The sequence below is a fragment of the Ascidiella aspersa genome, chromosome 4 (genome assembly GCF_963924565.1).
Source record: "Ascidiella aspersa chromosome 4, kaAscAspe10.2, whole genome shotgun sequence".
Taxonomy (NCBI): Eukaryota; Metazoa; Chordata; class Ascidiacea; order Phlebobranchia; family Ascidiidae; genus Ascidiella; species Ascidiella aspersa.
This window is the reverse complement of record NC_139450.1, coordinates 15,651,891-15,668,005: the sequence shown is the minus strand read 5'-3', so window position 1 is coordinate 15,668,005 and position 16,115 is coordinate 15,651,891. Positions and strand designations below refer to the sequence as shown.

The 16,115-nt window shown below is 35.6% G+C and overlaps 1 protein-coding gene across 4 annotated transcripts; it reads right to left on the bottom strand.

Moving 5' to 3' along the window:
* Positions 1–3,181: 3,181 nt before the first annotated feature.
* LOC146148164 (uncharacterized) lies at positions 3,182–14,189 on the bottom strand. 4 transcript variants are annotated; one of them, XM_083386605.1, is made up of 18 exons: positions 14,064–14,189; positions 13,023–13,093; positions 12,859–12,955; positions 12,154–12,276; positions 11,119–11,216; positions 10,939–11,010; positions 10,653–10,712; positions 9,667–9,778; positions 6,286–6,416; positions 6,074–6,212; positions 5,925–6,001; positions 5,332–5,467; positions 5,120–5,265; positions 4,716–4,784; positions 4,477–4,546; positions 4,308–4,396; positions 3,750–4,134; positions 3,182–3,424 (listed from the first exon to the last, which is right to left on the bottom strand). In XM_083386605.1, the coding sequence occupies exons 2-18, from the start codon at positions 13,086–13,088 to the stop codon at positions 3,303–3,305; spliced, it is 1,992 nt and encodes a 663-aa protein (XP_083242731.1). In that variant the 5' UTR covers positions 13,089–13,093; positions 14,064–14,189; the 3' UTR covers positions 3,182–3,302. The 4 variants fall into 4 exon arrangements, with proteins under 4 accessions (XP_083242731.1, XP_083242730.1, XP_083242732.1 ...); XM_083386604.1 differs by lacking the exon at positions 14,064–14,189 and having other exon boundaries at positions 13,023–13,637; XM_083386606.1 differs by lacking the exon at positions 14,064–14,189 and having other exon boundaries at positions 11,125–11,216; positions 13,023–13,637.
* Positions 14,190–16,115: the final 1,926 nt, after the last annotated feature.

Here is a 16,115-nt window from a genome sequence, read left to right as displayed (position 1 = left end):
TACGTGGTTCTATTGAAGTTTTTCACATACAACTGGTCTTAATGTTTACGACCTAAACAAATTGTATAGCCTACTTTTAAACAGTTGGGCACAACACTTCAGCATTGTGACGTACGATAAAGTACACAGTAAAGCATTATCTATATGTTACGTCACAAAACTACAAATTACGGAGTTGGTGAAGTTCTAAATTTGATCTTCAACATCTTGCATTTTGCAATTGAGATACAAAATTGTAATATATTTCGCGGACCGGCAGGAAAGTTGACGCGGACCGGCGGTTGAGAACCAGTGGTATATGTAATAAAAGCCTATTTTACTCTAATGATCGGTATTCTAAAGAATCTATTAGGCTAGGGTTGCCATACGTCAGGATTTTCCCTGACAAGTCAGGGATTAGTGTTAAAATCTGCCTCAGAGAGAAATGGCAACATCTTCTTATATGTCCGGAATTTAACCGTACTGTTTATATCGTCAATACACCGACAAAATCGATAATGGTAACTACTAATATTAGTCCAGATTTTGGAAATAGGTTTGCATTCACAGGACGTAACTTGTGCGTGCAACGCTATTCATTGTTACGTCACGCACGACAGTGTTCATTACCTTTCAATTAATTTGTTTTCGCTTTAGAAGAAAGTTTTTTGTGTAAATATACGTTCTATTTTGGTCAGGTTTAGTTAGAAGCGTTCAACCAGCAGTATGTTTATTCATTTTAATACTGTAAGTTGGCAAAACCTAAACAAGCAAGATTATATATATTTATTATCAAATATAGAACTGCATTTATGCTCCGGTCCACTACAACATATTCTGTTTTTCAGGCGGGACCCAGTCCAAAATAGTTGGCCATCACTGTTGTCATGTAATGTGCGATGGTAGGTACTTAAACGTCCATGTTGAGGTTCCAAATCCAAGAATTAATGGAACGCTTTCTATTGGCTGAAATTTTATGACGTCTTTGCGCGAAAATATTATTTCTGTTTGTCAGGGATTGTGCGTAATATAATATAGCTGCTTAATATTAGGCCCATGGCCATAATCCAAGTCTATTGGTAAAGAAAAAAAAACAGCAATAGGCCTAGAGCAGGGGTGTCCAACTCAAACATGGAACTGTTCAACGTAAGTGTAGATTTCTAAGTGATGCGCAACTATATCTTATATCAGGGGTGTCCAACTCAAACATGCCCGCGTGCCAATTTTTATCTTATAACTTCTTTCCGTGCCAAAGTTTCGTAACCGAACCAATCCTTTTTAATCATAAAAGCGCTTTTTAACTAAAAATAAGAACGTTTATTTAAACTTGAAAAAAAGAACTGTCTAGTAGAAATGCGCATCACTACATCAAAGTGTCTCTCGGTGAGCTGACTTTTGTTTCTTCACGCCAAGCTATATAATATTATGGGAATGCTAGCCTCCACACAGTATAATGTTACTATATCAAAAGTAATTCTTGGTTGTCGTGATTGCCGCGATTGTTTTATATTGTGAACAAACAATGGTAATTGGCTGTATAACAAACTTAGTATTTTCTGACAATTGGCTGAATAACAAATTAAGCTTTTTTGGCAATTGGCTAAATAACAATTTTAGTATTTTGGGGGGAGGACTAGGGCTTGCGTGCCATTTTTTAGTAGGTCGCGTGCCACATTTGGCACGCGTGCCGCTTGTTGGACACCCCTGGCCTAGAGCAATTTGTGCACCGGATAACTGTTATTTATCACTAAAATGTCTCTTGGAGTTGGAGTAAAAGAGCTTGTAAACTTAAGCCAGGCAATAAGGATATTCTCATTTGAGGGCTAATGCAGGTCCAATCAAAAAGTAAACTAAGCTAAATTTGATATACACAAAGTGAAGTGGTAATAAATATTAAAATGCGTTTAGTTATTTGCCGTAACATGAATATAATGAAAGAAACGAAAACCTGACCAAATGTAAACATATTGAAGGTAACAGTGGTTAAAATTGGTGCATGTTCGTTGCAGGGATACCCGATACTTTGAACTTCATTCCGATACTAATACTCAATATTTCTGACAAAAGTTTGGCAATTTGTTCCGATACCAAATTACACCATTAGCCTACTATACTTAAATAGGCAAAATATTTAAAATTAAATTGTTTAAAACAGTTTTTCCAACCTTGGATTATGATCCAATTAAACGGCTTGTTTGCAACATTAAATGACTTGTTTAAAACACTGATGTACGCACATTTTTTTAATGTGCGCTCATTTTACTGATGTCTACATTACAATGTTTGAAATATCTGTATATTATTTTTAAAGTACTGTATATTATTTAAAACTAAATGTTCAGCTGTTCATATACCATTTGCCTGATTCTTACCGTTAAGCAAGGTAAATAACATTTGACAAGCATTTTAGGAGCTTTGGTTAGTTTTTTTTTTTTTAAGGGGGGTATAAGCTTTACATGGGCAAGGGGGTTTATAAGCTGGTGAAATAGTCAAAATATATTATTACCCACGGGACACATGCGCTACTTATAGTTTGAAAAAGACGTTACGTTTTGTCAAAGATGTCTCATTTTCCCTAACTTTTTACACGAAAAACAGTTTTCCTGACAAATAAACGCTACTTTTTCGCGCTTCGTGCAAACTCTAGGTCAGATTCAGTTAAATATTGATTATGGGTTTGACTGACAACAGGAGCTCTTCTACGGGTTCTTGCTTGATGACTAGGGCGATTAATTTTTGACTTCAAAAAAATTCAAAATATAGTCAAGATTTACACGTTTTTTGACCTAAGTATAAGTCGATTAAAAATGCACATAAATCGTGTTTATAAAATAACTGTCGTTCAGTATTAGTAACTCTCACGTGTGTTTTACCGAAAAGTTAATTAATTTTGTACGTAAGCTGGCTGACAGCGTTTGATGCAAATTTCACTGAAATCGGGGTTGTGTAAACTTGAAGTAGGCTATCGGCCAAAATGTTCGGAATTACGGGGTAAAGCTAATTACACTAGGTTTTGTTAAACACTCTTGGTTTGTTTTTTCTTCATCCTACCCTGGGAGCATCCTTAACATGCAAGTTTTATACAAAGCGAAGAAACTACAATTTGTTAAAAGATATATGTTATTTTTGTTTAAACGGGTATTTTTTTCTATTTACTTTAAAAATCTGGAAACTGTTAACAAAAACTTTTAGAAGTCCGATGGACATTTTCACGGTTATGTTTGATTTCACACGCGTTGAAAAAAAAACATTTTGCAAGGCAGGCATATAGTTTTTTCATAAATGAATAAAAGTCAAAATAAAAAAATGAAAAAACAATCGTTTTATATTTTCTTTTGTCTGCTTCGAATTGCCATTGGAGGCGTTATTTTCAGCATCTTCGGAATTCCTTCATCAAATTTTCGTTCATTGGTGTTGTTCGTAAAACCGTCAGTGTAACTGTTTTCTTGAATTAAAAATAATTTATTAGTATTATAAATTGGTATTCGTGGGTTAGGTGAAATATAAATATGCAAGTTTGTTTCAGTATATTTTGTTCCCAGCATATTTTAACAAATATAATTTAACTTATACAATGATGCTATACAACGTGAGCTGAAACCCTGTAGTTTAGGTTTAAAAAAAATATATATAGATATATATATATAGGCTATAAGTGTGTGTGTGCTACAATGAGTACGTTTTGGTAAACCTGCAGTTGTTTTAAATCGAAAACGAATAAACAAACAACAAAAATGGTTAAACAATTAAGTTCGAGTTACGGTGCTTACCAATTGCGTTGTGATTATCGTTAAACGGCACATCCCCGGGCTCCGATGAACTGGGAAGCGGCGTCAAGGTCGTTTGAAGGATATTGTTTTGTTCCAATAAGGACACGCCGTCGTCCTGAGAAGCTTCAACGACGACGTAGTGTTGGGGATCGGACTTACTAGAAGGCGCAAAACGCCCGTCGACAGACAAACTTTCCTCCCGGGCGTCATCGCATAGGCTCAAGGTCATTTGCTGAGCAGAGGACGCAGCAAGAAGAGGTGCTTTGTTTCCTCGAACCTCGGCCACGTCGCTTCCTTCGTTGAGCATCTGGACCATGAACTTTGCACCGTTGAGTTCGAACGTGGCGAATGGGAACTCGACTTGTATCTGTTGTTGCTGCTGATCCTAAGCAAAGTGTGCTTGCGTCAGTTTACTAGGTCGGCTGCGATTTTTTTATATTTGTCAAAAAACCTTTCTTAGCAGAAATAACGTGGCTCGGAAGAGAAAATTATTAACCTACAGAAAGTGTAATACAAAATACATATTGGAATTACGAAAACAAAGATTGCAGTACTGACATCTCCGCTGACATCCGTTTGAAGGTTGCTGTTAGAGGTGGCAGCGTTCAACCATCCTGTCGAAACTGTCTCCTCCGTGTGGATCAGATCTATCCAATAAATGCACTTAAAACTTTCGATAACAACGCATTAATCTACAATCTCAGTAAAACATGTACTATGAAATTACCTGTGTTTTCAGACGAGTTGTGCTTCCACGATTTGGCCACACTCGCCGACGGCCGGTTGAGATAAATTGTCTAAAAGGCCGATAATGTTACACAGGATTACAAAACAGAGACTAATTTTATTTATATTATAACATCATTCACTTCTTGTATGTCACGCATTATGCATTCGTTTAAACATAAAAAGGACTACTAATTTATTCAAGTTTATTTGTGACTATTGATTTATCCAACAACTTACCCCGTCTTGAAAAGAGGTTGGAAGTTGTTTGGGAGTTTGGACGTTTGGCTTATGTTCTGGTTTCAATTTCTAAATTGTCCAATTATGTTGCATTTTAATATATTTCAAAAGTTGTAAATACAATATTTGTTTACAATATTTCCTTGCTAATATAGGCAAACCGACAACTAGCTTAGTCACTACTAGACCAATTTTAGATTTCGACTTGTTGTATTTTTTAAGGGTTTAAACAGCACAAAGTAGATAATAAATAGCAGAAAAACAACAAAACAAAACAACTGCAGTTAAAAACAGGAAAGTAAACATTACGGAATATTGCAAAACGTGTTAGATTACTGAAACGTCGATGTTGAAATATTTGTTTTTAATAGAACAAAATTATAAACACTTTGTTTTTCACTCACAGTTGAACTGGCTGTGGGCAAACATGATGGTAGCGTTTCAACGGATTCAACAACAACCGAAGTAGACTTTCCAGGAAGTGCGCAATTGTTGTTTCGAAACAGAGTGTTACCTTTAAATAAGTGGCCATCAGCTGAGTGCGTTACACCTGTAAAAATTACAACGTCTTAATTTTTGAAATAATTCGTGACAACCATATTAAATGAAGACTTACACTTCTGTTTTTTTGAACAAGATAGGCTAGATGAATTCCGATGCACTTTTTTATGATGTTGAGCTAATGTGCTGGGTTGTCTATAAGCTTTGCCACATTCCATGCACATAAATGGTTTTACAACACAGTGGACAACCTTTATATAACAGGTGTAAATAAATAATAATGAAAACAAGAAGGTCGATAAACACTTAGTTAACCATAACCAAAACTTGGATGGAACCAAAGTATATGCTGTCTAATAAGAGTTCACTGTTTAAAATTGAACTTAACTGTGGTAGTCATAAAGCTTAAATATATATTAACTATTTTACGTGACAGACAAAATATATATTTACAAAGATCTCTTTCATTCCATACATATATATATATATATATAAAATATATGTTGAATATTTTTCTACCTAAATGTTTTACCAAATCTATGATAAAAATACAAGTTAACATTATGAAACCACAGATTAATAAAAAAACATAGGATTTAAATTAATTAAATTAGCCATTTTTAATTCTACCTTCTTATATATAACAGAAAACAGCAGACAATTGGCTCAGGGCTACACACTTAAACATATTTATTATTTATTTACTACCTGATGCTTGTACAAAGATGAGTATTCTGTGAACTGTTTTCCACAACCTTTAGCATCACACAAGTAAGGTTTTTCACCTAGAAACATACTATTTACTTACTGTATTTGTAGCTGTGAGAAAAGTTTGTAACATTTCATATGACATATACCTGTGTGAATCCTCATGTGGTTTTTGTAGTTTGTAATATTGGAGAAGGTTTTCAAGCACTTTGGGTATGTGCACTTGTGTGGACGTTCGCCAGTGTGAGTGCGAATGTGGACCTTACATATGTTGGATGTGGTAAAGGCCTGGCAAAACAAATATAAATATGTTTTTAGCGATTAGTCCTATAGGTACTGCAAAAAATATTATAGGAAATACCTTTCCACATCCTTCAAATGGACACTTAAAGGGCCTTTCGCCAGTGTGTGTTCTGATATGCTTCTGCAAATCTCCAGATGTCTTAAATGCTTTTTTACAAGATGCCTCTGTGCAAGTGTAGGGCTTTTCTCCTAGATTGCAAAATTAAAGGAAAATTTGACTATTAAGGTACTTTTATGTACAGATAATATTATTGACTAAGAATTGTTCTTCTTCTTTTGAGTGTCAAACACGGAGCTCTGTTGACGAGAACCATTTCAGAGTGTCATTGTCGAGGTCTCTGAGGCCTCGTTCCCCATGGGGTGGATGGTGGTACATTCCTCCACGATGTGGTCCACAGTTTGGTGTTGGGCGCCACATATGCAAGCTGGATTGTCGGTCAAGTCCCACTTCAGCATCGACCCCCCGAAACAGCCGACTCCAGTGCGAAGGCGGTTAAGATTAACCCATTGTCGCCGTGGAAGGTCCAGGCCTGTTACTTCATAAGGGCTGTCTATGTAGCGATGTAATCTTCTTTGTGGTGCTGCTGACCACCTCTCCGTCCACCGGTTCTTTACCCAGGTGTCCTTGGACATGCCATCTCTGACGACCTGTAGCATTGTCTTTGCCTGGGCAGCAAAGGAGTGCCTCGATTTTAGGCGTTGATGGCAAGTCTTATTAGTGAGAACTCTGTGCAGTAGATGTTGTTCGTTGCAGAGCGCTTTTCTACAGAGGGCTAGGGTCACTGCCTCTCGGCGGATGTCAGGCGGTGCTATGCCGGCCAGCACGGGCAGCTGCTCGGCGTTCTGTCAAGCTTGACCCCGAGGTATGTGGGGGTAGCATTATGCTGCAACAACGTGTTGTTGACTCGGATGTTTGTAGTACGCTTGGCTTCCCTGTTATTTAGGTGGAACATTGTGGCCATAGTTTTCCCCATGCTTAATTTTAGTCTCCAGTTCTTGAAGTAGGACGACAGGATCCCCATGTCTGCGGTGAGACCTTCTTCGGCTTCGCCCCATGTTGGCTTGCTGAGTAGAATTGCAAGATCATCTGCATAGCCATATTTCTTCGACTAAGAATTGTTAACGATATGATAAAAAACTGTTCATGTTATGATCTAAACCAGGGGTGTCCAACTTTTTGGCCAAGGGCCATATGAGGTTTAAGAATAATTTTGCGGGCCACTTCAGTATTTAGTCCTATTGTTAATTTGCAATCTTACAAATGGCTGTCTTTAATTTCTAATTAAAATCGTCACGCCAAAAATATAATCTTAGAAACGTGTATTATCCTCTTTTACAATTATATGAACAATAAACATACCAAGATATAGTAAAGTCAACTAAGTTTTTTACTACACGTCAACATTTCAATTTGAAGTTTGGCACTGTATTTCTCTAACAAGTTTGCCAATACTTGGTGAGATGGATAATGTAGCAATGCAAGGCGAGTTTTCCATATGGCTGTCAAAAATTAGTGATTTCACAGGAGATTTGACATGGTTCATCCGTAAAAAAACTTACTCACACAAGTAAGGGTTGCCGAATAATGGGGTCTCGAAAACTGTCAATCTGTGAATTCTGTGATATTCTTCTTTAGAGACATAGTTTTTGTAAAATTGTAGCAGTGGAAAGTCTTTGAACTTCTTCCTTAATATCGATGAGCACTTAAGCTCAATGCACACCATCTGTAGGTTCTAGTCTTGCCTTAGTTATGTTATTAGTGTTGCATATTTCTGAGAGTTTTGAACTTGAAAACTCTGAAGAGTAGGAAAATGAACAAAGTTTTGCTGTTTATCTGCGTTTCCCACAGGGTTAATTTCACAGCAAACCGATTGACATAATAAAAAAAGAAGCTGTATCAGTTTCCCTTTCCCTGTAGAGGTGAATGTAGTTTGTTTCGATTAGTAGTTATATCCACCAGAAATGCAAAATCTTCTATACATTTTTTGTGTTGAAGTTCAAACCCTCGATTTGCATAGACTCAGCCCTCGGACCTTGGTGTAGTATGGAATGTCATCGCAGTCAGCATTCATGCTATGCAGTAGCTCTTAAAAACTCCCTGTGATGCGGCCATTTTGGACAAATGAAGTTTACCGTTTAGGAACAACTGACATGACATTTTGTGTTTTTAATAACTTGCACAAAGGTTCTCTTGGTGCATCATGCAAAGAAATGACATGGCAGTGTCATTCCAGATTATACTTGCTGTAAGTTGAATTAAGTTCTCTGCTGTCTTCCAATCCTTAATGAGGCGCCATGAATTGTAATTCCCGAAAGCTTCAACAAAGATAAGCCAATTGTGCTTGAGTTGACATCACAGCTTCCAACAAATTAATGCCTCTAGTCGAGCCTTTTATTGGGACAATGGCTGCAAGTGTTTCGGTATTTTAACAGTTGGATTAACTTATCGCACAAAAAGTGCCAACTAAGCAGTAGACTTTGACATTAGTGCTTCTATCAAGCACAATAGAATAGAATACAATACAAATTTTTGGGCTTTTGCAATTAGTGTTTACTCTATAGAATTTCCAAGCTCTTCAACACAACGAGTTATGATCTGTCTTGACAAACTTATTTTTGCAAATGTATGTTTCTTTTCCAAAAATTATTTGCAGTCATAGAATAACTTTTGTTATTTCTTTCACTTTATCTTGTCTGAACTCATTCTGGTATTTATCATAAGCTGATGAATGTCTACTGGTATAATGTCTTTTTATGTTGGATTCTTTGCATTCTGATACAGATACATGTCCACTGTCCAGTGTCCACCTGTCTTGAAATATTCTGTTACAAGTATCTGCTTTTCGTTTTCTATTTGACATATTTTATTACTGCAAAGTACAGAAGATATTTCACTGCCAAATGCGTTTTGCGAGAGTCTCTGATTTTAGATGTACCTTATTGAACCAAGAATGAAGAAATATTACTAACTAACTGAATGACTCTTGAAGCAGGAGTGGTAAGTCCGATTGTGTCAAAAAACGTGATGGGTAGAAATGAGCATTGTGATACAATAAAATTAACTTAAACAAACAATAAATGTCCATTTATCAGAATGTCATTCCGAAAAATGCCATGCGGGCCACGGGTTGGACATTCCTGATCTAAATTAAGCAAACATGGCATTGATTCTCTAAAATAAAACAGTTTTATTGAATGATAACTGGGAAAAAACTTGTGGCATTCTCATTCTGTATTAATAGTTGGTTTAGAGTTTAGCTGCAAGTTTGTATAGCCTAACACAAGTTTTGAAATATGTGCAGCCACAGATAATTTTTTATACATTAAATTATTTTTTGTGCTTATATTAGTAAATTTTACATCTGGCGCAGCAACTAAATGACTGAAATAATAACATTTATCATTACGATAAAATTTAAAGTGATATATAATTACTCACCTGTGTGTACTCTGTTATGTGATTTGAGGGCATAGCCAGTTGTAAAAACTTTATTGCAGTTTGGCCATTTACAAACAAATGGCTTTTCACCTGTATGAGTCCTTTTATGTACCTAGAACAAAGGATTTAATATGGATTTTCAACGTTAAATGCCAAGGAATTGATAACTAGGTTTCAAATTTACAACAGCAAATACATAATATTAAATCCTAATATATTTGTAATTGATTAATATGTTTACCTCCTAATTTTAAGGGCGATTAATTATACATACCCCTTAATGGAAAAAACAGCAATTGACCAACAAAATATCTAGCATACTTAAATTGTAATAAAAAATAAAATTACAAATGGTTACAATTCTAAAGAACTGGCATTTGAGGCCTTATTAATAATTATATCACAGAAAAACAGGAAAACTTACAATATAAATAAGAAATATGATACAAATACTACGTTATTCCCAGAGCAGCAAATTATTACCAAAACACAGTTCCTGATTATATATGACTGTAAGCTGACAGGATTACCCATGTGGGCCTGTTTTATTACATTAGGTTAAACTCAAACTTGTTTTTTTGCTTTAGATAGCACATGTATCATATTTTTTCCTATTTCCCATTTCCATAATATACTGGGTTAGTTGTTTGCAATTATTTTTAACTTGGATCCTCCAAACTGTTTGCTCAACAATTTATTAAAATAACCAATGTCATGTTTTTGTTTGGCATTTTTATAGTTGTTTGTCTTTTTTATATACTGATTTGTGTTCCACTGGTTGTCAGTAAAACAAAACAAAAGACTGACGATGCCAAGACACTGATCCAATAAATCAAGCGTTTTATTGCATTACACATCTGCAACATTTAAAGCAAGAACTACGTAAATGTTTCTAATGGGCAAACTTTAAGATTTTTTAAATTTTTTTTAGCAATATTGACAAATAGGTTGCCAACAATAAATGTATGTATTCAATAAACTGTTACCTTAAGGTGGTGGGCAGTTGTGTAAACTTTGTTGCAACCTTCGTAATCACAAGTGAAATTCTGTTTTCACATTAAATGTTTAGAAAGGGATTACACCTAAATAAAATCACCTCTAATAGTTGTGCTTAGGTTTTAAAAAAAATACACTCATTTCTAAAACCAGTAAAACATAGATTAAAGAAATAACAAATAATGGCATCTAAATACCCAATACAATAATTTTCAAATGCAAAACTATGTTCTTAAAATATGTAGTTTATTTAACATGAAATTTTGAGAGACTTACCCTACGCACATCAATTGGTAAGCTGGCTGGAAAATGAATGACAGGACTACCGAGTTCACTTACATTAATATTCTGCAAAACAAAATGTAATAAAATATATATATATATATATATATATTTAAAACAAATGAGTTGTAGGAAAACTGTAAATTATGTTAAACCAAAAATAAAAACAATAACCTGTACATTAGGTGGCTTTGTTTGGCACAAAAATGCAGTTGACCCATTGTCTAATTGCACTTGTTGAATAAGCTCAAGAGTACAAGACTCGGATGCATCTTAAAAATAGTAAAGGCCTTAATAGAATGAAGAACGTACTGTAATATTACAGGTCCATCGAGTATTGGCACTTGGCAGGTGCAGAGATTTATAATATTCACCATTGGGTTACTCAAGTGCTTTTGCCCTTATGCCACGCATATTGACTGAGATGTTACGTTTAACAGCTGGTTTTAAATTAAGGCTGTTGATTAAAAAGGCTTCATTGGAATTGCAGGAAAAGTTATTTCCGAAACCACAAGTAGACAGCACCGACAAAACTGCAGTAGTTGCAGCCTAGTAGCTCATTAGTTTATCTAGGAAAAGCTGCAAATATGAATTAGTGTTTATTCGATGTGCAGCCCCCCTGTAAGTATTACATTTCCTATGTGCAGCCCCCCTGTAAGTATTACATTTCCTAACTGTCCCTTGTGTTAAAAAGGTTGCCCACCTCTGCATTAGATAATTAAAAAAAAAACTACTAAGCTTAAATTGTGCACACCAATTATATAAGCCCAACAAATATTTTAAAGATTGCAACACTCTGTTGTTTTTGACATGTTTTTACTTTGTTTCAGTATTTCGTTATGCATTTTCATTTTGAGATCTATTTTAAAAAGACCTTGTTTTGAACTTTCACAATTCGTAATGTATTTTATATTACAATATGCATATGTTAGCTGATTCACCAGTGAAGTTTGTTCTCAATTAGCATTTAAGCAGGTGTTTAAGTTCCATTTCTTAAGGTCAAATGTAATTTGGTTTGCCTGTATGACAGACTTCTAATTTTTAGATCTACAATATTACAAGCAGTGCCTAAATTTATTTAGTAAACAGTGTTTTTCTTAACCCTAAAAACATTCTTTGAGAGAACTATCACAAACTGAGGTGCAATGTACCTCTTACAAAAAAAAGTTTTAATTAATTTTAATTGAGTATTTGGTATATATTACCTACCTTTTGAATTATGAAATAACAATGCAGTGGAGCCGTCATCCAACTGAACCTCTTGACCATCTTGAAATGAAGTCACAGTTTCAGAGGCAGTTTCATTGTACTGGTCATTCTTGACATTTTGGTCTTCGTATGTAACAAAACATGACAAGGTTGTTGAGGTTTGGTTGCAGTAGTACTATTTTAACATAAATACCATACATATTTGAACTAGGGCTAACCAAACTCATTGGTTGGATAAATTGTTAATTGAGAAAACAAAATTGGGCAAAGCTTGTTATTATACTTTGGCAAAAAAATATACAAACACATATGCAAACTTTTTCACTTACAACTAAAACGTTTGCAATACAGCCTATGCTACAATAAGTTGTAAGTTAAAAACCAAATTATAACATTATATGACACATATGTCGGACAAACACACATTATTTGATTAACATAAACATCATATTTTCTACTACATGCAAACAATTAGTTGATACTTGGCTTGAATAAAGTGTCAAAGAAAAATTGACATGCCTATACACAAACATAATTTAAAATAAGGCCAAATGAACTGTGTATCATGTCATTGTCACCAACCAGTCTGGAAATAACATATGGCTATCAACACGATCTTGTGGGTGAATAGCCAAAAAAATTAGAATGACTGGGTATAACAAAAGGTGTCAAGTATATAGTTTAAGATATAAGTGTATCATAAACCTGTATTGTGACTAGATATTGATGAAAAATCGTCAGAATCTGTTAATGATTCTGAAACTATTAACTTGGGCGACGTGTTTCCATCTTCTTCGCAGTTCTATAAATAATAAAACTAGTAAAAGCATGTTTACTTTCTCAAATGATGAAGTTAATTTGAAACTTACCATAGACGCAAGAAAATATTCAGATATACTCGCATCAGTGTTGTTCACAATAGAGGTACTAGACATTTTGCCTCCATAAGTTAAAATACAAAAACATGTTAGTCATTTAACCGGATGAAGTACCAGTAAACTTCTTTATTTGTTCATGATAAATATAGGTTAACTTTTATCAATATTAGTTAGTGATTTGAACAATAAAAATGTAAATAAATTATGAACCTGATGATTAAGTTCTACAGCAGGGTAACACTAATTTACGGAATGATGAATGGTCGGAACGATCACAGTATTATTACTAAATATAATAACACTTGACCCACCTTCACCCAAACGCTAATCCCACCCTAACTCAAATATTGTGCGTTGGTTTAATAATTGTTTTAACGGGGTAACACTTAAATTAGTGAGAGTTCCGACCATTCATCATTCCGTAAATTAGTATTACTCCTACAGCAGAATAAAACTTCTAAAGATATTAATGCTTAATATTTTTGGCGCTGGTCTATCTAGAATCCTACCACATTTTTGTCCGGGGTTTATGTTGCTAACAATATTGGGTTGTCGCTAGAATTAGCTTTTGGCTTCGGGTGGGTCAAGTATTATTATTACATAAATTCTAACGGGTAATACTAATTTACGGAATGATGAATGGTCGGAACGCTCAATAATTTAAGTGTTACCCCGTTAAAACAATTAATAAACCAACGCACAATATTTGAGTTAGGGTGGGGGTTAGCGTTTGGGTGAAGGTGGGTCAAGTGTTATTGTAATTAATAATAATACTGTGAGCGTTCCGACCATTCCGACCATTCATCATTCCGTAAATTAGTGTTACCCATTCTAACATATTTTTGCCTTTCCTTGCAATTTCAACTTTAACAATTCGTTTTGTTAACTGTAAAAATAAATGCACGTGGTAGGATTCTAGACCAGCGCCATATTTGTTACTTACTAATAAATTTAAATGAGCAAATAATCAATTTAAATGACTCTGATAAAAGGTAAATTGTATTCTCTTGAGCGTAGCCGTAGAGAATTTACCAAACGGAAGATGGCAGCTCGAAATTCTTTGCGTAATATCTCCGGAAGTAAACAAGATATCGATTAGAAATTTTTACACATTACTCAAAGCAACCTAAGCTAGCCAGCAATTAGACTTTTTTTAAAAAAAAACATAAAAATTTTCATATTTATGAATATTAATATTCAGTAATATTCGGCCCTTAAATTAAAATGTGCCCTAAGTGACTTACATAGGGTGATAGCTACGAGTCTACTCTTCAAAATGAGATATGACTCGACCGCCAATTATTCGGGGATAAGTTATTAATATTCCTTCAAAAATTCATAAACGTCGATAATTTCAAATCGAACGAAAAAGCAAAAATCACATAATTCGAGAAATAAAGAAGATTTTCAGTCACAATTTTTTTTACATATCACTCAAAGCAACCTAACTTAGCCAGCAATTAGACTTTTTAAACAAAGATATTAATTTTCATATTTACGAATATTAATATTCATATTTAGGAATATTAATATACAGTAATATTTGGCCCCAAAATTAAAAAAGAATGCTGGCGGGCACTGGATGGGATATAGCGCAGACGTCCTGCGCATCTCAACCCTAGCCCTCGTATATGCCCCCGCAGAATATTGCGCTCCTGTGTGGGGCAGAAGCGCCAATGCACACCTTATCGACAAGTGCCTCAATGACGCCATGCGCATCATCTCGGGAAGCCTGCGCCCAACCCCAGTAGAACAACTACCGCTATTATCAGGCATCCAACCCGCAGACCTACGTCGAAAAGCAGCCACTCTATCGATCGGTCGCCGCGCCCTGGACGAACGCCACCTGCTACACCCACAACTACTAGGGCCGGTTGACCGGCCTAGACTGATGTCAAGGCATCCATTTGTACCGGCCTCTCTTAAACTGCTGCAAGACAGTGGGGACAAAAGTGTGGCCGAGTGGATGGCCACCAAGTGGGAAGAGGAGTGGGAACGCAGAACCACCCCGCTCCATTCATACATCCCCCGTCCTACTGCAAAGCCGTTCGGCTTTGGACTTAAGCGGCTAGCATGGGTTCGCCTGAACTGCGATCTGGGGTCGGTCGCTTCAAGTCATCCATGCACAAATGGGGCCTTGCTTCTTCTGCGGCGTGCGAGTGTGGCGCGGAGGAACAGACCGCTAATCACATTATTTTGGAATGCCCTATCTATCAATCTCCCAACGGGATGAACGGGTCTGATCATTCTGGACTGTAAAACAAAACACTGGCTGGTTGAAAACTGCCCAGACATATAAAACTGGAGAGTAAAAAACGTCCAAAAGAAAGAAGAATCATTTTAACTCTAACCCTAATTCCATCAGCTCTTCACTAATTCTGACTCTTTTGCTAAACTCTAACTCTACCTCACACATTGTGTATAAAATGATCGCATCCCTGTCTCAAGTGCCGGAAGTAGCCAACAAGCTTGTTTTACGCATGTTACCAGCACGTAACGAGTAACCGGTGGTCGGCGTCTTCCACGAAAGGGTTTAGATAAAAAGAAAACAGTTAAAAGAAGTGACATTAAATTGTGACCGTAACGAGTGACCGGTTGTCTTATCACCATCGATAAGAATCAAAGACATAGCGACTTTTAGTTTTTTTGTCATCGCTATATTCGCGGTGATGTCAGCTGTAAGGCGGACCGCGCAAAACCAACTTAAATCTGATAACAACTTGTCAAGGTTTTGATAAAGCCTGATTGAAGGATCGGCCAGGTTGCTTAAGTGATGCAGCCGATAAACTTTTTGACAAAATTTGGAACTTTCGACGGTTATGAATTTTTGAAGAAATATTAATAACTTATCCTCGAATAAATGGCGGTCGAGTCATATCTCATTTTGAAGAGTAGACTCGTAGCTATCACCCTATGTAAGTCACTTAGGGCACATTTTAGTTTAAGGGCCGAATATGACTGAATATTAATGGTCGTAAATATGAATATTAATATTCGTAAATATAAAAATTATTATCTTTTTTTTTAAAGTCTGATTGCTGGCTAAGTTAGGTTGCTTTGAGTAATGTGTTAAAATGTTGACTG

Coding starts and splice junctions, on each gene's coding strand:
- LOC146148164 (XM_083386605.1), bottom strand. CDS start 13,088: ATGTCTAGTACCTCTATTGTGAACAACACTGATGCGAGTATATCTGAA. Junction 5,468..5,924: donor CATCTTTGTACAAGCATCAG/GTAGTAAATAAA, acceptor TGTTATATAAAG/GTTGTCCACTGTGTTGTAAA. Junction 4,547..4,715: donor CAACCTCTTTTCAAGACGGG/GTAAGTTGTTGG, acceptor TCGGCCTTTTAG/ACAATTTATCTCAACCGGCC.